This window comes from Cyprinus carpio, chromosome A25 (assembly GCF_018340385.1).
Source record: "Cyprinus carpio isolate SPL01 chromosome A25, ASM1834038v1, whole genome shotgun sequence".
NCBI lineage: Eukaryota > Metazoa > Chordata > Actinopteri > Cypriniformes > Cyprinidae > Cyprinus > Cyprinus carpio.
Window position 1 is genome coordinate 16,040,570 of NC_056596.1, and position 26,248 is coordinate 16,066,817.

The 26,248-nt window shown below is 36.4% G+C and overlaps 1 protein-coding gene across 1 annotated transcript in view; it reads left to right on the top strand.

The window, feature by feature from the left end:
- The window catches only part of LOC109071952 (N-acetyl-beta-glucosaminyl-glycoprotein 4-beta-N-acetylgalactosaminyltransferase 1-like), a 141,476-nt gene that overhangs the window by 82,492 nt on the left and 32,736 nt on the right, over positions 1 to 26,248 (top strand). The window contains exons 4-7 of the mRNA XM_042715708.1: positions 3,456 to 3,551; positions 7,475 to 7,565; positions 8,068 to 8,168; positions 16,008 to 16,075. Coding sequence (XP_042571642.1) covers positions 3,456 to 3,551; positions 7,475 to 7,565; positions 8,068 to 8,168; positions 16,008 to 16,075 — 356 coding nt within the window. The remainder of the gene's footprint in view (positions 1 to 3,455; positions 3,552 to 7,474; positions 7,566 to 8,067; positions 8,169 to 16,007; positions 16,076 to 26,248) is intronic.

The window sequence follows — 26,248 nt, forward strand, 5'->3', positions numbered from 1 at the left end:
AGAGGACCTCTCCTGGACCGACAACACTGCAGCACTGGCCAAGAAATCACAACAGCGTCTCTACTTACTCCGTAAACTGAGGAGAGCCAGAGCCCCACCCCCCATCATGTACACCTTCTACAGAGGCACCATCGAGAGCATTCTGACCAGCTGCATCACTGTGTGGTATGGCGCATGCAACGCGTCCTGCCGGAAGACTCTGCAACGCATAGTGAGAGCAGCTGAGAAGATCATTGGTGTCTCTCTCTCCCCTCCCTCCAGGACATTTATGGAACCCGTCTCACTCGAAAAGCCCTCTGCATTGCAGGTGATCCCACTCACCCGTCACACAGCTTCTTCAGTTTGCTGTCATCAGGGAGGAGACTGCGGAGTCTCCAGGCCAGGACCAGCAGACTGAAGGACAGCTTCATTCATCAGGCTGTCAGGAAGCTGAACTCGCTCCCGAACAGAACTTGCCCCCGCCCCCCCGTCCCTCTTCTGCCTCAGGCACCACTGAACTATGATCCCCCCCCCCCCCCCCCAGGTCCCACATCCCCAGGTCCTTCCACCCCCCCTCCCTCTAACATACGATGTCATGCACCAGTCACTTTGTGCAGCAGTGGTCTGCTCACTACCTCATTCACTCATTCACCATGGAACTGACATCATTCTACCTCCTCATCAGTCAGTTTAATAAAATAACTGCTCTTGAGCCCTTTGTCACTTTTAATCAGACTGAATAAGCTATTTTTTTTATGCACTAAAAATCTTTTTATCTGCACTTTTTGTTCACTGGTTTGCACTCTATCTGCCATGTGCCTTGCGCTGCTTTTATTTAACCTTATTTTTACTTAATTTTTTCTACTATGTCTTTTTTTACATTCCCTTATTGTATAGTTTTATCTTATATTTTATATTTGATCTAGATTTTTTAGGCTCTACTGTTAGTGTTATCTGTATGCACCGGGGGTCTGAGAGTAACGCAATTTCGATTCTCTGTATGTATGTACTGTACATGTGGAAGAATTGACAATAAAGCAGACTTGACTTGACTTGACTTGAAATCTCATAATACTGCAAAAGGTGGTGTGGATGTTGTATTTTTGGCTGGGAACACACTGGCTCCCTGCTGAAGACACGAGCACAGCTGGTGACCAGCATGTTGGGTTTTGGATGTTGGGCTCAGCATGGGTTTGTGAAACTTTAGCTTTCCAACCTACAATCAATTCTATCAGACAGACAGATAAGTCTATTCGGGCTTGGCAATATGGAGATATATATCCATGTATATCTAACTACTTAAATCACAACTACAACATGATTCAAGTAACGTTTTCTTTTTAAACTATTTTTTAAATGTCATGAATTGTATATGACAAGATTATTTATTATGTAGCCTATGAATGATAAATTATATATAAAAAAAAACATTATCATATTAATTAATGATTTGTGTAATTATGCCTAAAAATATAAATATTATCTGTGTCGGAGCTCTGATAATATATGGAATACTTTTTTCTTCCTTCCTTCCTTCCTTAATAAATAAATAAAATTTAAACAAGCAAAAAAAAAATAGCTCTGATAATGTATGGAATACTTTTTCCTTCATAGATAGATAGATACATAGATAGATAGATAGATAAGCAAGCAAAAAATAATTAAAATAAAATAAAATAAAAAAGGTCTATACATACCCTTTAGCAGCACAGTCCACCATCAGCAACTGAAAATGCTTTTTGGTGAACGGTGTAGTCTGCCTTACATGTTTACTGGAAAGACAATAATGTGTGCTAGATCAGAGCCAGTTTCTTATTCTCCTCATAACTGAGAAACTTATTTATGATGTAGCCAAACTAGAGCTCCTTATTAGACGTGCCTTTTTACAGAGAAGTGCATCTTTATGGATTCTGATTATAATGAAAGAGTTTTTGTTTTTGATTTGTTTTATTTCATTAAGAAGTAATATAAAGCGTTCTATAGATATATTTATCATGTCTGTGAGGCATATATTCACAGAATTTCGGTTCATTTTTGTGAAGTGCTCCTATTCAAGACGAGACGGCAGAAAGCGCATCATGTTTGTTTTCTTTACTCTATAAAAGCACAACGTTTTGTTGATATTGTGAGTGCACACAAAAAAGTAGACCCTTTACAGTTACGAATGATGTATTACTGGAGTCTTACCTTTAAGAGCAAAAATGACGGCGTATCCACTGAAAAAAAATGCAAGTGATTGCGCTGGTGTCTCCATGTCCGGCAAAGCGTGCTTTAGCTTCCACTCTCCGCACAAACTATTGGATAAAGCGCACATTTATCTAAGTTTAACGTTTAAACATTGTTATATGCTTGAACTGTTTTTTTTATCTATAGATTTTATTTTAGGCAAGTCGTGATGATTTGAGAAGGCTAAATTGATCAAACATAGGCTCAGTGTCTGATGGTGGCCGCTTGGTCCTTACTTTAAAAAACAAAACTTATATTTAATGAAGAAAAATGCTCCAAACTATTTTCTAAATTAACTTAATAAAAAAACGAAACAAAATATAATCACTTTGCCATTACATACAAAATTGAACCATTTTAATAGCTGAAACAGTAGTATAAGCTGTTTTGGCAGAAGGGGAAAAAAATACGCTTCATGTGAAAATTGCCTGTCCAATTCAGCCAGCAGTGACTCAGTCCACCAGGTTCATAAAAATATACAACAAATTTCCATTATTCAGTTAACTTGATAAAGTGGGAAGATAATGAAAAGACAGTCCTCTCATGTAGCCTATCACGACAAGTTAAGAATCATGATGACGAGTTGTGGCTCGCGAGGATATGGCTCAAATGTCATAAAAATTAATTTAGCCCAAAATGTAGGCTACTTATTCTATCCACTAAAATAACAAGATAATACAAATAAAATTAGAAAATATAAATTATTAAATATTTATATTTTATTCATAGCTCAGACAAAATCATGATTAGATCTCGTCTGGGGGGGCAGGGGGCAGGGGGCAGTGCCCCCCCAAACTCTGCCTATGTTGCTATTAATATTCTCCACACTGTAAAATCATTGTGTGTTCATTCAGCTAAGTGTAGGTAAAATATGGGACATCAAATCGTGTCCCGTATTGATTTGATATGGGATGCATCCTTTTACCTATAAATAAGGGACAATCCCATATTTTATGGGACGGGTGGAAAGATTGGAAACTTAACTTGATGGACGTATTTGACCACTACGCTCGCATCTTTCATCTCGTCTCTTGCAGCATCTCGCACATGAAACGGCATTCTAAAAACACAGTGCTCAAGTTAAAAGAAGTTCAACACGCATCTCATAACCTTGAGGTTTTTTTTTTTTCATTTCACTGCCATTATCACAGGCAAATCATTATTTTGTCTTAACTATCTATCAGTCAGTCTGTCTGTCTATCAGAGTTTCAGAAAGTAATCCTCAGGTCTTCCATGTTTCTTCTTCACAGTGTAAAGGACAAGCGAATCTCCATGTGTTTGAAGACTGGTGTGGTTCTTCAGTCGCTCAGCTCAGGAAGAACCTGCATTTTCCTCTCTACCCCCATGTGAGTATCAACATAAACACAATCACCTTCTGGTCCAAAAGTTTGAGACTACTTCTATTTAGCATTTTTTAATGCAATATTATATTATTAGCATAACAATTTGAGTGAATAAAAATTGGATTTGAGATTTGAGAATGCATTAGTATTTGGTTTGCTGACAGCAGCACTCAAGCTGACACGAACAAGATCTCATGAACGTGTTCTACAGGCTCATGAAAAATTATCCGAAGAGTATCTCATGCTTTAATGGAAGAAATTCCAAAACGTCCAGGTTTACATGTAGGTCTCAGATGTTTGTGTCTGTTTGTTATTTTCTTGCAAGTGTGTGCATGTCTGTGCTTCTCTGTGTCTTTCATACTTCAAAACTCCCTTAGACCAGATCTCATGTTCATGTAGTCTCAGGTGATGTAGAGATGAAACTGGTTTGTCTATTGTCCTGGAGCGGCTGTAACTCAGTCTCCCATCTCGAGAGACATGTGTGCTCACATAAACATCAGGAGTTTGTAGGGAAAAATAGTGAAAGCATTTTTTGAGATGATACCCTGCTTATATACTGAAAATTGTGCATAATTGTGTTTTTTGAGATAATTAATAGCAAAACCGATGCGGATTTACTGATGTGCAGTAAATGTGCAATGAGATATTAAAAATGAATCTTTAATTCAAAACTTGAAACAGTTTGTACTCTTTTTGATTGGCCCCGTGGCCGGTTTTTACTGAAGGAAGCTTTAAAGAGGATAATTTGTTTTTAGATGAGTCAGTTAAATATTAATATCAACACATTAATTATAGAATATCTGTTTGGCTTGTATCATTTATGAGATTGAGGATACTGTTATGATTGAGTTGAGCTAAATGGAAAGAGAAAATAGTGAAACCTGAAGTTATAATTATGGTCATCTTACCAAAAGGGGAAAAATGTACATATAAAATACAGATGCGCTGCATACTGTTATTGGTAAGATAAACTTTAGTAGGGATATTTGAGAGTGTGCTGTTTTGGTTTAGTGGCGGCTGTCGTGCTGATATGAGAAAAATATAATTGAGTTTTAGAGTTATGTGACAGCACTGTGTTTGGTTAGATTTGGTTAGGCATTTTAAAACACAAGCCCACGCGGCTGTAATTTGCATGGGGAGCCCAGAAAAGCGTAACTGAAACGATGGAAAGTAAATATTAGCAGAAAGCTGGGTAAACAAGCAGCAAATGTGATCGTTGGGAGGAATTTGCTCTTTAGAAGGACTTGTCAGTGTGTTACACTCCATTTCTCTAGTGTTGAAGAGAACTTCAGTGTTTTGTTTTATGGAATTCAATCGAAACATTAACTGATATTTATGTAACATCAACTAATATTTATACAACAGTTATTTCTGGTCCTCGAATCTGATTGGCTGAGAGCCTTTTTCAGGAGTGTGATATTCTAGTGATAACTAGAGCTGTAGTCAAGTCCAGATTTTTCGAGTCCAAGACAAGTCCAAGACCAGGACTAGTCGAGAACGAGTGTCATGGCAGAGGCCCAAATCCACTATATTTTTATTCAATAATACTGTTGCGCCACGGAATGTAGTTTTAAAAGTTTTTAGGTGAGAATGTACTTGTTTAGACTTAAATATGCAGTTGAACATTAACTATAATTAATTTAGGGTAAATCTAATAGACAATATTTGGTCTCATTAATCTATTATTTGTTCCATAACAAATAGTTTTGGCACGTTATATTTTATGTAACTTTAATGCTGTATATTAGAGTGCTGCCTTTGTACTTTTGACTGAATTACCTAGCAACTTTTATGACTCCTCTTGTTGTTGTTTATTAAATATTATTATTCAATAAAATAATATTTTATGTAAATAATAGTGGTATTTAATAATAGTATTTTGTATTGGGAAACGTGTGTGTTCTCGATGTGATTTTAATTACATTATTCCACCATTAGATGGCGACAAGAGGCTGTTTTTATGAGTGAGTCAGCAGTAAAGACTTTTATACTGAAAGAGACTGAAACAAAGTTGTAAACAAGGAAGTTATTTTTACTTTTAATAACAGCTTGTAAGACGCAGACAACAAATGCATCGCTGTCAGAATACTACGACATAGATACAAGCGTTCCTCAACAGACATTCAAACTATTGTTTTATTGTGAAGATAAGATGAAGCTGAAGAATGAATGCTGTATTAGATGAAGCAATGAAGGAACTCGATGTTCCTTCGTTACTAGTTCTAAAATGACATTTTTTAATTATAATAAATATATATAATTAGGGCTGTCAAATGATTAATTTTTTCACATCCAAAATAAAGTTTTGTTTACATATATATATGTATGTGTACAGGGTATATTTATATGTATATATAATACACACACATATAAATATATATTTATATTTACATGTATATACATTTATATTCTTATATATATATATTATTATAAATATATTAATATATAAACATAACATATTCTTCTTAAATATATTTGTGTGGTATACATAAATATGGTATACACACATATATATGTAAACAAAACTTTTATTTTGGATGTGTCGTGTCATTTGACAGCCCTAATATATATATCACATATATAGAATATATATATATTTATATAATGTACTTTTATTTTGGTATCACATGGCCATATGACAGTTGTGTTGTCATTTACTCACCCGTTTTTTTGGTGAAGTTTTACTTACATTTATGGGAACCTGTGTTTTTTGATTATTATAGGGTTTTGAAAGGAGTGTCTGCAAACCTCTGCCTTTCTCTCCTCATGTGGGTGATGTAGTTTAATTGAAAGCCCCTACAGGTTGTAATGGGTGGAATTATAGAGTTTGCTTCTCCTGATCTGTCTTTGTGAATTCTGTTTAGTTCAGACCACCTACACAGTCCTCCCACCTCCTCAACTTTTACTTTGTTCTCTATTTATATATTTTGTTTTTCGGTTCTTCTAAGACGTCTGACAGAACTCATCCAAAATTAAAAGCATGTGCAGCCACATACTGTGAAAATACTTACTCTGTGTTCCGGAAATGCGTCTGTCTGTTCCTCCGCTTCTTTATCTCCGTCTTTCTGTTTCTGTGATTGTTGTAAACAGATGACAGATATCTGAGATTCTGCTCTCACTCACGTTGTTATGTGTGTCTGTTTAGCATTTATAGCAGGGTGAGACTGGACAGACACAGCGGGAACAGCTTCAAAACTCAGAGAGCCGTTTCTTTTAAATAAAATGAGCCGCATTATGTCTCAGTAACTGATATTTATGACAAATATAAGAATTTTATAAGAATTTTATGAATATTTTAAGTCAGTTTTAGCAACAATCACATTAAAACTTACTTGAAAACTTATGTCTTCATTATTCACACACACACACACACACACACACACAATTTTATAAATATTTTTTGTCAGACATATATATATACTGTATATATAATATATATAAATGTCTTTGCTTTACACTTGTGTCAGACACATTTGAAAATCCATCTTAAAAATATAAATTATTATATTTAAATCTTATATATTTAAATCTAAACATACAGTGGAATATGCATAAACCATTTCAATGTTTGCGTGTGTGTAAAATAATTTTATTATTTTTGTTTTACACATTATAATCTCCACCACAACCATACATTTTATGCCTACTAATGATTTTTCAAATGTTACTGAACATGTTTACTAACGTGACAACAGTGTCAGCAAAGAGCTTGAGATAAACAATGAAATATGAAAATGTGATGTGTGAAGAAAGCAAAGTAAATATCATTTGTCACTTCTAACCAATCTGTAATTTTGTCAAAGTATGCTAAATGTGTGAAAATTCATTAAATAAATAAATGTACTTTATTTTACCACACCTACCGTGTCTGTCTTTGCTCATCCCATCACATACTAATTTCATAATCATGATTCTTATCTCTCCAGACGAGAACTACTGTGAAGAAGTTGGCTGTGGCTCCAAAATGGAAGAACTACGGCCTGAGAATATTCGGATACATTCTACCTTACAAAGATGGTAAATGCACTTTTGTATTAAAAGCCAAAATTTTTGTTGATGTGATACAGAGCAGGACAAGCCACATTCCCTCACAATCACACATATACTCAAAACTTTATCAAAGAATATCAAAGTATTTTCTTCACATAGAGTAGGGGTCGGCAACCTTTTCGGCGTGACATGCCATTTTTAATTTTCCTGGTTAACCACTGTGCCCCCCCACCCCACCCCTTTTAATGCATTCTGTATTATACTATGAGGCTATGATCTGAATGGTCACGCGCATCCACAGACTAGCGCAAGTTAATTCTCACACTTTAATAGTATTTATAGCTCCTAACAGGCTGTGTGACTATGAGAAGTTATTACCTTAAAATGTATGTCAGTATGCAGTTTTCCCTATTGCTCGCCTGCCAGCGATTATCCCTCTGCGTGCCACTGTTGTCATGCGTGCCGCAGGTTGCCGACCCCTGACATAGAGGATGAGAAAGTCACTCACACTCTGCTCTCATTTGTCCAGGTGATTTTCAGTTTGCCGTTTCTTCAGATGATAACTCAGAGTTCTGGTTGAGTTCAGATGACAGTCCTCTCAACGCCCGTCTGCTGGCATACGTGGGAAAGGTAAATAATTGAAGATTGGACATGTCCAGTGTTTGTCCATCTTTTAACAATGACTTTAACATATGTGCAGATGTATGTATATGAAAAATTAATATATTGTTTCAAATTATATTAATTATACTAATAAAATATATCATATATTTATAATACTAAAATAAATATTAATCTACTTAATCATTAAATATTTATTATCTTAATATTTAATTACTGGAATAATTTGTATAACAAAATGATAGCATATCAGTGTTATTTTAGTATCATTAAGATACTGTTACAGTTTTTGTTAATAGTTTAAATGTTTTATTTTCTATATTATTTAAATTTTAGTGATTTTGTATGTTCGTCATTTTTAGTATTTTTCATTATAATTGTTTATATATATTTTAGCTTAAAATAGTTTTTTTAATTCATCAAGATAGAAAGTACTTCAGTAATTTGTATCGCGAAATGATAATAAAATAAAAGAATTTAATACATTTAGTAATTAAATAATATTAAAATGATTAAATAATTGAAATAAAATAAATTTTATAATTACAAATAATAAAATATGTAAATAATAAATGTTTAATTAAATGAACTTTATTTTTTTTTACTTAAGTAAAAATAAATATATTGTAGATTATGTAGTGTAGATTACTTGCCCAAGAACCTGTATTCAGTTTTAAAGTATCAACAATGTATCAATAAATGTACACATCTTTCATTAGTCAGTAAATAGCAATTTCCAGAGTCACTGTGGGCAGTGGCAGCTATTTCCTTAAACAGAGGACCTTGCTGCTACTGAATGGTAGATTTCATGTAGATTTAGTCTCAGTACTTAGAAGTGTAGATTTGTACGATGTGAGGGAGCATTGGCTTTGTAAAACACAATTAGCGCCTCAGACAGAAGCCTATGAGAGTGTACGGGGAAGGTGCGGTTTACTGGCGTATTGATTACATCTGGCTCAAACGGGACTTGGCGCTCATGCACGCCAGCTGAGGACTCGATTCCCTGTCACAGAAACGTGTGATCGATTGAAATGCCGAGGCTTAGAGGCGTCTCTTTGTCTAAGAAAAGAATCGCAGCCTGTCCGGAATTCCGAGCGACTCCTTATGGAAGCGACAGACCTTTTCCAGTCACCTGTAGATGGGGAAATCCATCCAAGCTGGAGAAACAGAGAAACACATTGTATCAAAAGTTTCGAGATTCATCTGAAGGTTCATTTAGCAAAGATACGTTTACATGTTTGAGGCGACTACTTGACAAATAGAGAATGAAGTGGGAACAAAAGAGCTGAGAGGGAAGAAAGACACAAAGAAGACAGAGCAATATCTCGTTTCAGTATAATAGCGTTGTGAATCCATTGCTCCTGTGTTTTCTCTGTTTGCCCCATTTTCCATTTATTCAAGACTCCAGGGTCGCAGATAGATGCAATGAGTTTCTTCAATGTAATTCTGTGTTTGGGGAAGGTTCACATGGGTTAAAAAATAGACAGAATAGCATAAAGGAGAGAGGGCAAAAGAGATACCACAGACGCCTCTGGAAGATGAAAAATACAGGGGCCAGGTTATCCACTGCACTTCCATTGTCCGGACAAATTGTGTTACAGAGTAGTTCAAGGGATAGTTCACTCAAAAATCATTTACAGTATATTCTTTCAAACCTTTATGACATTCTTTTCATTCACGGTACAAAAAAATTACCTTGTCCAAGATGATAAATATCTTGCAATGAAATGACGCAGAGGTGCTGTCAATCTCAAGAAATGATAAAAATGGTACCAAAGTCACTACCACTTTTTTTTTCTCTTAACAAGGAAAAGATACATTTATTACATGTCACGCAATACGTCTCAAGATTTTTCAAACCAGTCACAATGGCGAAACACAATAAGCAACATTTGACTTTATTTTTGGAACAGACAAACAGACAAATTGCATTTCTAGAGTCATAATGTATTGTGTCTGGTTAGGAAACATGGTAAAACTCTACATCTTCACAAACAATTGGATATAATACACCATGGCAAGCAGTGTTGGGGGAAAGTACTTTTAAAATCAATGCTTTACAATATTTCGTAACTCTACAATAAAAATAACTAATTTTGTTAATTGGTTACTTTTTATGGAAAGTAACACATTATGTTACTTTTGCATTACTTTTCGTCACCCAAAAGTTAGATGTTTTAGGCAGCTGTAAAGGCCCTTTCGCACCAAAAGTGAAATCTCTCAGGCTGAAAGAAGTGCCTCTTCCTCTGCATGTCACTCCTAATTTCTCTCAACACAGGGACAGGAGAGCTGTCAGTGTTTAAATGGGAAAACTAAGTAATTAAATATTTTGTTGTAAATTTAAAAGTAATGCATTACTTTACTAGTTACTTGAAAAAGTAATCCGATTACATAACTTGCATTACTTGTAATGGTTTACCCCCAACACTGATGGCAAGTCAACGACAACAGCAGCACTGGGTCCCTTTCAGTCGGTCACTCTCAACATCACATCAGTGACTGATGAATTGGGATATAAATTTGAGTGGTATATTTGATTTGAGTGTAAACTAAACGAGCCAGTGCACATTGGCATGCAATTATTGCATCCAGCTGCAGCTGATCACAGCGTGAGCATAAAGAGGCAGCAGGTGCAATGCATACCAGCTTTTTGCATCGGAGACGAGTGACAACATCGTTCTGCTCTATCCAAGTGTCTTCAAGTGAGCTACGAGTTCAACGCGCTCTTGGAAGCTTCTGGTGTTGGCGGCACGATCGCTGCCTCGCGTGTTAAACATGCTGAGGTGGCTTTCGTGGATGACTCATGCTCCCACTGTGGGAAGATGACCATCTCAGAGTTGCGGACCAGGCTTGCTACGTCAGGGGGGTGGAGTTCTGTTGCCTCTGCCGCGATCTAAGACTCGTCCTGGCGGCTGCCAGGTGAGAACTACTTCCGGCAGTAGAACAGGTTCTCAGTGCCCCGCCCCGGTGTCTTTCTTACCAGAAGTGCATGAGGAGCTCACTAGGTTGTGGATGCCACCTTTTACTGCCAGAAACGAGCCTGATGTTTCCTCCTCCCTCACCACCCTTGACGGTGGTGCAGCAAAGGGGTATTCGGCGATCCCCCCGGTGAAGTGGTCGGTAGCGATGCACTTGTGTCCTAATTCCTCATCTTACTGGCTGGTAGACCTGTTGCTCCCTTCCCGGGCCTGTAGGTATTCGTCTGGTCTTGCCGGCAGTGCCTATACAGATTGCGGTGAAGCTGCTTCCGCCTTACATGCTATGGCGTTACTGCAGGTGCACCAGGCCAAGGCCGTGAAGGACCTGCACGAGGGTGGTCATGATCTGGAAGTTCTGAAAGAGCTCCGAACCGCCACTGACCTCTGCATCTCAGACCCCTCTCCGGTCCGCTCACAAGCCACCTGAGTTGGGTCCCTGCGTTCCACCTTGCTGCCCCACTGCGGGTACAGCGGTGGTTCCATTGGTTCCACTTGCATGGTTTCTCATCTCGCTGGTTTCTGTGGACCATCAGCCTCGGCTATGAGATTCAGTTTACCTGGTGTCCCCCCAAGTTCAGCGGCATCCGCTTCACTACAGTGAAAGCAGCCGATGCTCCTGTCTTGCGTGCGGAGATCACAGTCTTACTGGCAAAAGATGCAATAGAGCCAGTCCCTCCAGCCGATATGAGGACTGGGCTTCATGGCCCTTACTTCATTGTACCCAAGAAAGGAAGGTGGTTTACGGACAATCTTGGACCTGCGTGTCTTGAACTGGGCCCTTCATAGGTTACCGTTCAAGATGTTAATGGAGAAATGCATCTTCGGGTGCGTCTGTCCCTGTCTCCCCGTGTCTTCACGAAAGTTGTGGAGGCAGCTCTTGTTCCTCTCAGAGAGCAGGGTGTTCGCATCCTCAACTATCTTGACGATTGGCTTGAAGGAGGGAACGGAGAGGTCATGTCCCATTGCCATTGCTGCTGTACCACTGCTGAGCAGCCAGGTCACCGGTTCGGCTCCTCAGCGTAAACCTGGTATGCATTGCACCTGGTGCCTCTTTATGCTCACGCTGTGATCAGCTGCAGCTGGATGCAATAATTGCATGCCAATGTGCATTGGCTTGTTTAGTTTACACTCAAAGTAGATTGGTCTCTCGGAGTAAGATCCCAATTCGTCAGTCACTGACGTGACGTCTCTGTTTCCTCCTTCAGGGAACGAGGGTTACACTGGTAACCGAGACATTCTCCCTTGTCTTGTGATTGATTATTGCTTGATGTGCTTGATATTTGAATGCACAAACATTTTCACAAGCATTTGTCCTCTTAACATTAAAAACATGTAGTAACATGAAAAAGATGTGTTCATTGCAAGTCTGGTTAGGACATGTCTTAGCGAGGGAAAGATTTTTCAAACTAGTCGCAATGAAGAAATGCAGCAAGCAACAGTTTTGGAGCAATTGATTCAGTATCATTTTGTGTGACTTTAACAGCCATAATGAAAGCAAAAATTAACAATTAACCTCAGATTTGGAAAATTACTTTTCAAAAAGTGTATTCCATGATGAAGATTATATCAATCACTGAATATGGATTTTGAATAATGTTAAAATTGTTTAATTTTATTACATTATGTCTTAACCCTTTCATTTCAAGTGTGAGAAAGCAGTGCTCTTGTAAAAAGAGCTCCGCCCACACGATCTTCTGATTGGCTATGATTTGTGAATGATTTAGTTGCGTCTTGTAGCTGTTGCATCTTTTATGTACTGAAAGATTGCTTGTTAGAGTTGTATCACATTATGCCTGATTAGGACACGGTGTAAAACTAGATCTTTACGATCAATTCACAATAAGTTAACAACAACAGCAACATTTGTTCTTGCTTGTCTTGTGATTGATTGTCACTTGATGCACCACATTTGAATATAGGAACATTTTCATTTTTGCAGTTATAACTAAAGTTTTTCACTACTTTTTTTTTATAGCTAATTGTTTTGTTTCGCTTATTTGAAGCTACAGTCACAGTAGTTTCCTCAGCGCTGATAGTTTGCGACCAAATTTTCAAGTCTTGGTAATAACATCGACTATTAAGACAACAAACACCAGCATTCCCCTTGTTTTTTGTCTCTACAGTGAAAGTCAATGGAGTCCAAGCATTCTTCAGAATATCTTCTCTTGTGTTCTGCAGAAGAAATATCAACATATAGGTTTAGAATTACACGAGGGAGAACAAATGTTCCAGAATGTATTTTTTTGAGTGAACTATCCCTTTAAGAGTTTTGCTTGGTGACAATAAAACAAGCTAAACAAAATCAATAGACACACTGAAAGTATGACTCCATCCATATCTGGAGACTATGAGTGGGCTCTTTTGACTCAGACCAGTAAGCAAACACATAAAAACACCCAGAATACCTGATTTTAAATTACACAACAATGCCCCTGTAGCCAAAAAATTACCATAAACACCATTCACATTTTTCCCTTTAGCGGGTGGATGTTCGGCGGAGCTCATGCAGAAAAATGAGTCATCTGTGTAAATAGAAATCTTCTAGCTGAAAAACATTATGGGTATCCCTCCCACTAGTTTGGAGGGAAATGGTACTAGAGTGGAATAACCATGTGTGTCCATCTTATTTTTAATGTTCTTATGTCTCCTTTGATGCATCTTTCTTTTGCAAAACAACCTTTGTGAAAAGATGTGTGCGCTTAATTGTATTGAATGTGTGCTCTTAGTGTATTTTAAATCTTAAAAATCTGTTTATAAGAAACTGTACTTACAGACCACTTTAATGAAAAAAGACCACTTGAGTGTATTTACAGAGTTCATTTTTTGACTATTTCTTAACACACTTAAGTACAGTTTTAAAAAGAGCATATTGTGATAGTGTCAAATTAAATGTTTTACTGTAAAGTACATTTGAAATCACAATGTTTTAATAATATTTTGTGCTTTAAAGAAGTACACTTATTTTGACGTGTTGACACTAATAAAGTAGTTGATTATAATTTGAACAATAGTGTATTATTTACTATTACATTTAAAGGCAGGGTAGGTGATTTGGTTCAAAAACATTTTTATGCTGGTTGAAAGTCTCTTCACATCCCGATAGCAATCACTAAGTTAAAGGGTTAGTTCACCCAAAAATTAAAATTAGACTGCGTTTTACTCACCCCAGAGGCATCCTAGGTGTATATGACTTTCTTCTTTCAAACGAAACCAGGCGGAGTTATATTAAAAATGGTCTTTGATCTTTCAAGCTCTATTATATCAGTCAGCGGGTGTTGCATTCCTTCAGTCCAAAAGATGTGAAATAAAAAGCGCCTTTCCATAAAAAAAGTGTCTCACACGGCTCCGGGGGGTGGACAAAGTCCTCCTGTAGTGCACTGATGCGTTTTTGTAGAAAAATATCCATATTCCAAACGTAATAATCACTTAAAAGTACCCTAAAGTGTCTTTTTCAGAATGAAAGCTGTGATTTGTATTAAACTTAAACACATTGATGTTAATAAGTGCGCTAGCAAGAAGTTTCCACCCATTGTTTTCTCTCACATTTTCCTGTAGTCAACTTCAAGTGGAAATATACTGTAGCCTTTGCCTCTGGAGGCAGATGCACACACACACATCTTTGTCCTCTAATCCCCGCGAGAGGCAAGTTGTGTTTGGCAGCGGAGGTGATTAGCATTGGCTGAGTCACATGCTTGTGTTGATCCTGATGGCCCCGCAAGGTGTGTGCGACAGTAAACACGCTGCTTTTGGTGAAAAGAGGGGCAAGGGTGAGGAATCTGGAGCTCTGCGGAACTTTGTTGGTCAGTGTGTGTGTGTGTGTGTGACGAATGAAAGGCGTCTTTGATGGCAGCGGGGATCGTGGATGATCCAGGAGGTGTTATGATTCATTACATCAATGTGTGATGTGAAGAGAAGCATTGAGAGCGAGAGCGATGCCACACATGACAATTAAAGGGAGGCATGCTGGGATGGAGTGCAGGAGATTTCATTCTGGATCACTGCGTTAGTTACAGAGGGTTGGTGGGGAAATCACTGCGCTCGCCCTGCGGGTCAAGAAAGGGATGCTTTGGATTGTATATAGAAAAAAGATTTGATTGTCAGAAGTGTTATTATTAAGGTTTATAAAAGGGAAACACAAACTCTTCTGAATGTTTTAAAGTGGTCATGTTAAGAGGAGTCAATTTCCCCTTGATATTTTGAGATGAAGAGCTTCATTGTACTAAAAAACTGAGATAATTTGATGCTTTCATGACAAGGCAAGGCTAATTCAGATTGTAAATGTGGTGTGACTCCCCAAAAACCTAATGATATTTATGAATTATTAATTCATTATATTTATAAGAATTCTTTTTATTTTTTCCCTTTTTCACATTTCCGGGGTTCTCAGAAACGGAGGTCATCGTTGATAAACTTCTGTAGAGGTGAATGGAAAGTGCAACAAATAAACTTTTTTGTGTTCTCATTTGCACCTGCTGCTCTGCATACGATGTGTTTCTAAAGGTTCCCATTGTTAGAGACTAAAGTTTTAGACTAAAGTTTCTTTTTTTTTTTTTTTTTTTTTTTAAGACAGGTTGTGGCAGTTAACAACAAAACTGACCAGATAACAGCTATGTTGCTCACAAGTTAACGTATCATATTCCTTAATTTGAATGCCAAAAGGTTGTTTTACTCAAAAGTCTTTAAAGGCACAGCACACACACAAAAAGGCAATACATTTTTTTTTTATAAAGGAATAGTTCCTACCAAAAATGAAAATATTTTATCACTTTAAAGTCTCTTTTAGCAGGTAATTTTATGTAAGCCCAATTACACAATGATTAAGTTACAGCATTAATGATCAAGCAATCATGTGGTTTGTTGTGTGTTTCAGCTGGGATCTGAATGGACCGCACCAGGAGAGTTTACCAAGTTCAGATCTCAGGCGTCCAAGTCTGTGCAGTAAGTACATTCTGTATACACACAGTCACATCTTTTGGAATTTATGGCATTGTGGGAAATTGCACTGCAAACTTTGGTTGTATTGTGCAAATTTAAGTCATTAATACATAAATATGCGTGCTGTGTATGTTGTGTGTTTCATTTCCTGTTTTATTGTCCAATCAAAGGCCTCAATTCCTCCTTTGTAAACAAACCGCCCACACTTATGTCTATTGATGCAGTTATTTTACCCCTGATGGTGTTGATTGGGTTGGTAATTGGAGGAAATTGCTGGCCTTTATCTGATCGGCCATTTAATGATTGCCTTTCTTAGCTCCGCTCAAAGCGCTCGCATCATTTACACCCGTACGACTGCTGTGATTTAAATATCACATTGAAGAAAGAGCAGTGTCACTTCAAAGATATAAACACCTTTTCCGCTTCAAATAAGCAGTGTATGAATGGTCGATTAGCATATTGTATTTCTAGTCTTTCCATAAAAAGCCTGTTTCAGCCAGCAGACCATTTTAATTCAGCACTCTGCACTAATTCTCCATTAATAATGGTTTCAAATGGATCTGCTGGAATTAGCAGTGGTTTTGTTTCCATATGTGTGGCTGTAAAGTGATCCATAGCCTGGCCTTTATCTTGAGTGTATTTAATAATGCATAAACTAATCCGACCTCATTTCGTGAACCTGCGTGTATAGATAGTAACCACCGAGGCACCTTTTTAGATTTGTACTCCAGTAGATAATGCTCTGCCTAGATGATTTAAGCCTTTATATTTAGGATTTCCATTTGTGAAAGTACAGGATAATAGACATTTGGGATGCCAGATTTAGGGCTGTGTGTAATTTGACAATCTTACCTTGTTGGTACTTAATGTATGGCTCTGTGAGTATATGGATAATGTCTTATTTATGTACACTAGTATTCAAAAGTTTGCGGTAAAATTAATTTTATTCAGCAAGGATGTTTTAAAAATGATAAAAGTGACAATAATGTAGTGTTACTAAAGATTTTCGTTTCAAATAAAAAAAAAAAAATTATTATTTTTTTTTACTTACAATAAATTTCATGAAAGAATTCTGAAAAGTTAATAAATTAATACATTTAAAAATTTAAATCAAATCAAATAAATAAGGGTTTCCACAAAAATATTAAGCAGCCCAATTGTTTTCAAAATTGATAATAATCAGAAATGTTTCTTGTGTAGCAATTCAGCATTAGAATGATTTCTGAACGATCAAGAGACACTAAAGACTGGAGTAATGATGCTGAAAATTCAGCTTTAATCTCTCTCTCTCTCACACACACACACACACACACACACACAATATCTGTATAACTCAATTGAGCTATTCAAATCAAATTTGAATGTGCATTCTGAGAAATAAGTTAATCAAATGAGCACAAATAAATCTTGAAAAAATTATTTTATCCTACATTTATTAAGTGACATAACAGAAAAGCAGTAGATTTGTATTACAGGTTTACCACATTAAAAACATTGAACAAAATTTAAAAGAGCCATTTTCTCTGACACACAGCACACCTCACCTGCTCTTGATCGTAGGCTGTGAGTCACTAAAGAGCACTTGATTTTTCTGCATTATTCATCCAGTGTACTGCGTGTAAGTGTTTCACCTATTACTGCCCTTGATGTGGGGCTGGATAGAGGACGTGGCCCCTCAGGAATGACACTATAATCCCAGACCTGAATAGAAACAGCATTTAACCCTCTTTCTGCACCATCTGATGTTTTTTTAATGACAACCACTGAAAGGAGATGTTTAGGAAAGTCTACAAAGGGGGCAAGAAAACACTAAACCGATTTTGAGATGATTAAAAGCAAATTTGCCAACATGACAGCTTTTATTATAATAAACCCGCTGCTAATGTTTGCCATAAGACAAGGGATTCTTTGTTCATCTCTTGTGATGTGTGCTATGGATTACAAGGCTTATTCACTACTGGTGGGTGCTAATAATGTCTTAATTACTTTATTTTAATCAAAGAGATCCATAATTAGCCTCAAGATATCAAAGAACAACCCAGTTTATTTGATGAATATCAGCCCGTTATAATAATATTAACTGCATTGCTGTGTCCATATTTTCACTGCCATTCAAGAAGAATCACAACAATATCAAAGAAACACGCTGATGTTTCATCTTCATTCAGAACTTCCTGAGTAACTACTTCTTCAGTGATGTTGTGCATTTACCATCCGTTGATATAAAAACACATTCAAAACTTCATCCACCTTCTGGCAATGACTAATTTAAGCTTGTTTTGCCCATAAGTGCAGATGGCTCTTTATGAAGGAAACCTTCAATATCTTGCCCTTGAATTCTGAATTTCAAAAGCTCTAAACCTAGTGAGCTGCCCCAGATAGCACACGTACATCTAGAAGATGTCTGTTAAAGATCACTTCATCTGAAAAGCATCTGCAGTGTACAAACATCTGATAGATGTCTTTAAGATGTCAGTTTTACATACATTCTAAATCATAAACATCTTAAAGACATAATGTCTATTTGACATCTGATAAGAAATGTCCTATAGACGTATTGCAGTTGAGCAAACACTCCAAAAAATGCATCTTGCAGATGTAAAAGAAGACATCAAATAGACATATCCGTGATGTACATCTACTGTCAGGGGCCATGCTGTCTACTGCCTAGGTAGCCTATATCTTAAATAGCATTCTAATTAAAATGGAACCTCAAGTGACTTGAGTGACAGACTAAAAATATTTACATATGGCAAAACTGAAATCATTCCTCACCATAGTCTAGACATTTAATGAATTTGAGTTTGCCATTAGCATGTTTTTAAATATGAGGAACCTCAAGTGAAAGGGTTAGTTCACCCAGAAAAGACATTTAATGAATTTGAGTTTGCCATTAGCATGTTTCAAAGCTTACATGCACTTCAGTCTGTTTCAGACCTGAATTTAAAAAAAAAATGTCCTGCTCATGCTTACCCATATAATAAATAAAACAAACAAATGAAACCATCACGGAAATTCTAATGGTTTCCACTAAAAATAAAACTACAAACATTACAAACCATCAACTATTAACCATTATGTGTTGGTACATATTCCATTAGGATTTAGTGGTTTTAACAAGCCACTAATAAAAGGTGACAAATTACCAGTAGAAACACACAGGGACCATTACAGTTTCCATTAAAACCAGTACAATTCCCATTATAACCTGTAAAAACAATTCTGTGATGGTTTCTATTGTTTTTTTTCAGCAGGGTGGATAGCGACCAAACTTTTTCTAAAAAGTTGCAAAAAGATGACAGAATGGTCCCATGCAATGCGCTGTATGTTATAAGAGTTCTGGGGGTGTATGGTAACAAAAAAAAAAACTGAATTTAATTGGTCTTCTGTACACAACTGTGTGTTCATGAGACTCTGTTAGCACTGCAGTTCACTCTGAGTTCTCTGAAAAAGCACATTGAGTGCACCATTTTGACAGATCAAGATTAATAAAAACAACTAGATTCCATCTGTGTACTCTCTTTTCTGAGGTAAATATATCTGTTGTGCTCTTCGCAACAGGTTATCACATTCATCTGTCAACTGACAACCGGAGTTTCAGTCTGGAAATATTCAACCCAGTGAAGAAAGTAGGCATTGTATTTCACGCTGTGTTTTTATTCATCTTGATTTCTTGTAACTTGTGTGCTTTCCTGGGTGAGTTGGAGTGAACTACTTTGCTAAAGAACAGGCAGTCATGCACAGAATCCAATAGCAAAGATCAAAGACTCATTTTCTGTTTGTTTTTCACCAAACCCCATTGTATTCTCCCCCCAAAATTCTTACATTCATTCGTTCATTCAATCATTTAGCAGACGCTTTTATCCAAAGCGACTTACAAATGAGAACAATAGAAGCAATCAGACCAACGAGAGAACAACAACAGTATACAAGTGCCACGACAAGTCTCAGTTAGTCTAATACAGAAGTCGTAGCAAGGTTTTTTTTCTTTCTTTTTTTTTCAAGAATAGGATAGACAAGAAAAGAAAAGATAAGTGCTAGTATTAGTTGGTCAAGTGCTGGCGAAAAAGAGTCTAAGAGTCTTTAGATGTTTTTTGAAAATGAGTATAGACTGGGATGTTCGAATTGAGATTTTAAAATCTCATTTTGTGGTTCGAAAAAGAAAGAAGAGCATACAGCATTGGAACACCATAAGGGTGAGTAAAACTCACACATGTACAAAAGTGTTTTGCTTGCAAAGTGCAAAGTAACTTTGTCCCACAATCGATTCTAGTTGAGTTTGACATTAGCATGTTGCTAAGCTAACAACCGAATACTCACATTTAGTGTTTTGCTTGCGAAGTGCATGGCAAACTTGTCCTACAATTGATTCCCATTGGGTTTGGCTTTAGCCTGTTGCTAAACTAACAACCAGATGTTCTGTTTTATGAAGTGCAAAGTAACTGTCTTGAGTTTGGCTTTAACATGTTGTTAAATTACCAACCAAATGTTTATGATGCTTACGAAGTGCACTGTAAACTCATCCCACAATTGATTCTAGTTGAGTTTGACATTAGTATGTAGCTTAGCTAGCAATCATTTACTCACATTGACAATATTGTTTTGCTTGCAAAGCTTTTCCTACGGTTATCCTATGTCCTATGATTTCCTGTTGAGTTTGGCTTTAGCATGCTGCTAAGCTAGAACCAGATGGTTTGTTTGCAAAGTGCATGGTAAATGCAAACCACGACTGATTGCAGTTAAGTTGACTTTAGCATTTTGCTAAGCTAACAACCAGGCATTTTGTTTGTGTAGTGCATGATAAATCCAAACCACAATTGTTTCCATTTAATTTCCTTTTAGCATGTTGCTAAGCTAAGAACCATATACTCACATTCACGATAGTGTTTTGCTTGCAAAGTGCACAACAAACTCAAACCACAATTTATTCCAATACTTTAAATGTATAATTTTTTTTTTTACCAAGCTTAGTGCAGGACATTCAGGGACGGCATTTTCTGCAAATGCAATACTGCCTTAAAATCTAGGTATCTCAGAATCATAGAATAATAATTATACTCTTTGTACAAAACTTCATGTCTTGTCTAGACATAAAAGCTCAGTAGTTTTTGTAACAGAGCTGTTATTTTAAGAATACAGTCCTGTCCTAAAGCGCAGAGATCGAATCAAGCAATGACAGTGAAAAAAGACAAATGTGTAGGCATTGTTAAGACTTTTTGTAATGCCGTTTATCATGATTACCTTGATCATAAATCAATGCCATTACTGAGTTTGAGGAATAGAGAAAGAGAAGGGGAATGATGGGTATTGATCTGAGGTTGAGCACTTTGCTTTTTAAGCAGGATAGCTCATCCTGTAGAAGCAGACATGAGTCTTTTCCAACCTTACAAAGCATTGATTAGATCTTATCTTAGAGCTTACCTAGCCAACACAAGAAAAGACAGACTTCTCCGCTGACATCCATTCAGAGTGCAGTCACCTGGTTATATTGAGTTGAACTGAATACCTGCCTTATTCTGAATAACTCCAACCTGCTTGTGAATCAAGACATGTTTACTGAAACATCCTTCTTTGCTGAGAAACATCTATTTACTTTATATATAATGATCATACCACAGCTTCTCTTATTACAACATGGAGAAATGTACATTTGTTTCTGAGAGGGATTAAAGCGGTAACACAGCTTTGAACTGTTCATTAAAAGAATGTCTCATAATGTCATTTGTTTGTGAATCATTCCATACTGGTGTATGTTTCTGATTCATGAAAAGAACATGTTCATAAGAGTCATTTGTTTGTGAATCAGAATACTCTGTTTCTGGTGTATGTTTCTGATTCATGAAAAGAACATGTTCATAAGAGTCATTTGTTTGTGAATCAGAATACTCTGTTTATGCTGTATGTTTTTGATTTATGAAAAGAACAGGTTCATTTGAGTCATTTGTTTGTGAATCAGTCTACACTGGTTGTGACGTATGTTTTTGATTCACAAAAAGTACTGCCTCATAAGTTATTTGTTTCTGATTCACTAAAAAACAGTTTAAAGAGTCATTAGTTAATGAATCAAGGCAACATTTGTTCCACTCTACATATCTGACTCACTTGAATGTTTCTGATTCACTAAAAAACTGTTTAAAGAGTCATTAGTTAATGAATCAAGACAACATTTGTTCCACTCTACATATCTGACTCACTTGAATGTTTTTGATTTACTAAAAGAAACAGGTTCGTAAGATCATTTGTTTGTGAATCAGAATACTCTGTGTATGTTTTGATTTTAATAATAATAATAAAAAAATTAATACGAATCATTTTCAAAAAGAACAGGTTCATTTGAGTCATTTGTTTGTGAATCAGACTACTCTGGTAGTGTTGTTTTTTTTTAAATCTTAAAATTAATACTATAGATTAGTACTACACAAAAATCTTTTAAAATCCATTTAAAATTATATATATAGTTCTCTAATTTTGATTTGCGCTGTATATATACTGATATAGATAGATAGATAGATAGATAGATAGATAGATAGATAGATAGATAGATTTTTATTTGGGTTGTTTGTATGATGGTCAGACAGACAGACAGATGATAGATAGATAGATAGATAGATAGATGAAGTAGTGTAGATTTTAATATTGGCCTTTTATTGGTTATCATCCAAAAATAAAAGTATTTTTCAACTTTTGGAAAAAAATCAATATAAGTGCATGCCTATTCTGTAGAAATTGTCTAAAAATATTAAATTACATTTAGAAATATTCAGAAATATTCTTTACATTTAGAGTCCAAGGGGTTCCAGTGTTGTATAGTATGTGTAAAAATAGCAATTAAGAAAAGTGAAAAAGTAAAATAGATAACAAGCTTTAATAATACATGTCTTTTGAATATATCAGAGGAACAAGCTAAATATAAAGAATTTTATGGTAAATTAAGAGGTCATTGTCTGAATGTTCCATACAGGATTCAGGAAGATGAGCGGCTTTCCATTTCTGCGAATACCTGGCAACCTTTTTTTTCTGCATGCGATAATTTCCTCCGTTCTCATCTCCTTAGAAGCTTGATCGTCTCTCAGAGTACTTTTGTGGGAAAGGTATACACTTTCATCAAATGGCTGACGAACATGAGATCTAAATCATGAAGTCTCTGATGGGCTTTCCATTAGATTAATGCTGCTTATGTGGTTGGATAATGATGTGATTGGAGGACAAATGGTGTGTGGGAAGACCAGGTGGCCTTAATGCCTGTGGAAAGGCAAAGACCAGAGGGAGGATATAGAGGTGGATTCCACTGGATGTGACTCACCCCTTGATACAGCAGATCTGTGTCTGCCCTTTAACAGCAGAGAGATGGAGAGGCTGGAATATCTGAGGGGTTTTTGTGAGGCATCTGGCATTTCCACAAAAGTGCTGTATCATTTACACCTGGAAATCCTGCCACTTCAGTTTATGACTTGTAGTGATGGGTATAGATACAGATCTTCAGATTCAATTTGAATCTGATTATTTTTTGAGTTGTTGAGATTAAATTTTTATTTAGAGTCAATAGTTTTTGAGTTAGAATTATATTATTTAATAAGTTTGATTGATTGGTTTTTATTTAATTTATGCGCTGTGTTGATTGTTAGGTTGCCTGTTTTTAGTATATTGGCTGTTTATTATTACTTATAAAGCACATATTCTGCATGACCATATTCTACAACCCTAATCCTATCCAATACCTACCCAACAACGACCTTACTAACTATTAATAAGCAGCAAGGTAGGAGTTTATTGAGGCAAAAGTCGTAGTTAATGGTTTGTTAATAGCGAGAATAGGACCTTAAAATTAAGTGTGAACGAGTCATTTGTTAATGAATCAGGATTACACTATATGTTTCTTATTCAATGAAAACTGTTCCATAAGAGTGATTTTTAGTGAATCAGGACTACACTGGTCCCATAAACTTACACATAGGCCTATATCTATTTAAGATTAAACTGTAATGCAGTTAATTGATGTTATCTTTTGATTCTTGGATTCTAAACTGTTTCTGTATATGTAGGTCTGATGTCTGCTAAGAAGTGGCTGAGATCCCAGAAACCACGCACTTCACACTAATATGGAGCTACAGATATGCAGAGCTGAAACTATGTGAATCTTAATGATACCGACGCTGCCCGAGAGTTTGTGGAGTTCATTAGTACGATGAAGTCAAAGTCAAGGGTGTCAACACTGCAGCAGCGACGCATGTTTAAAAGTCTAAGCAAGTCAGTCTTTAAAATGACTTGGATTCAACTCAGATTCGAATTTTCTTTAGACCATCTTCAGATGTAGCATACGTAGGTCTACAATGTTGTCGTATAGGTCTACCAGATCACTTTACAAATCTAAACCTTTAAAGAAAGGGCAATTTTTGCTGTGCTGTTTCAAATAACAGGGCTGCAAATTTAGCCCATATTAAGTTGTCACTCAGTATATTCTAACTACATTCCCTTTAAAGTCAAAGTGAAATATAAATTGGCCCATCAGACCATCTGAATTATTGACAAAGGCACTGGCCCAATTCTTGTGAAGAATCTGAAGTTTGAGGGTTTTTCTCAAGTGCTGTATCATATATTTTCCATTTTTGTCATTTGCTTCTGCTGTTAAAGTCAGATTGTGGAACCAGATAAGCAAATTGCTGTATGTTTCTGTGCTGAAATGTTGTTCTGTCGGACAAAATAAAGTACAATGATTGTGACAGATCTAGTTGGCACAGAGTGTGATGGTAATGAGGTTGTTAGATTCCTCCTCACATTCATCTTCATGTCTGGGCTCGACTCGACACATTACTGAGAGACTGAGTCAGAGTTTGCAATTAGTCAGACAATTAGGAGCTTGTCCTCTCTTTCGCTCTCTCTCAGTCTGGCTGTGGCTCTATTCATCATTTCTGGACATGTGAATGTGCAAACACACACACACACACACACACACACACACACACACACCTCTGAGACAGTCCTGCACATTGATCCAGCATAAACTCCAACCCTTTTCTTTTGTAAGCCAATGAACTATATAAAATACAAATATACATTTCTGACATTTACGCTTCTATGCTTTTGATTTTAAAGGTTTTGAAAATTTGAGTATGACGTAATCTGATAATGCTCTCCATAAGTATTGGAACAGTAAAGACACAATTGCTTTTCTCTGCTGTGGAGTCAAACATTTGCCCTTGGACATTTGCAAATATGATTAAAAGATGAATATGCGACTAAACTACAGAATGTCACATTTTATTATTATGTTTTTCGACACATACATGTTTTACCAAATAAGAAGGACAGCACTTTTAGAGTTCATCCCACTATTTGATGTGAGTATAAGTATTGGAACAGTTGAATTTAAGGCCGATGTAAAAGATTACAAGCTAATATTTAGTTGCAGATCCTTTGCGTGCAATCAGAGCAGTGAGTCTGCAACCCATAGACATCACCAGACTCTTGTTCTTATGCTTTGAAATGATTTTCTACAGCCTTTAATGCAGCCAATTCCAGCTGTTGCTTTTTTTGGGGAGTTTCTGTCTTTAGGCTCCTCTTCAGATGGTGAAATTAATGTTCAATCAGATTTAAATCTGGAGATTGATTTGGGCAATCTAAGACTTTATATTTCTTTGCCCTGATAAAGTCCTTGACTGAGTCATTGTCCTGATCTAATATGAAGTGCTTTTGTGGATTGACAGCTTTCTGTAGGTTGTTGGTGATTTTTACAGACATGTATTTTAGGGTTCATTTTTCACAGCTTTTATGATTTGTCTGTTTTCAAATAATGTTGTTTTTCTAATGTTGTTTGTTTATGCCGATCAGTTGGTTGCAGTAGTTTCCAAACTCTTGATTTCTCCATGCCCTTTGTTTTTCCTATAGTTCTAATTGACTTCCTTTATTCTTTTAGCATCCAAATTGCTTGCTTTTCTTTCGGAGTTGGCTTTCTCATCTTCATCCTGGTTTGTGTGTGTAATCATCGAATGCAAGACTTAGAATGCAGAAGGTGTTATTATAGTTTATTTGTTATATTCCCTGCTTTTAATATCTGAAGAATTAATGCAACAGGACACAGCTGAACAATTAGAAAGACCTGTGAGGCAACTGTTCCAATACTTATATTCTCATCAGATAGGGAGATGAAACTCTAAAAGTGCTGATCTTCTTAGCTGA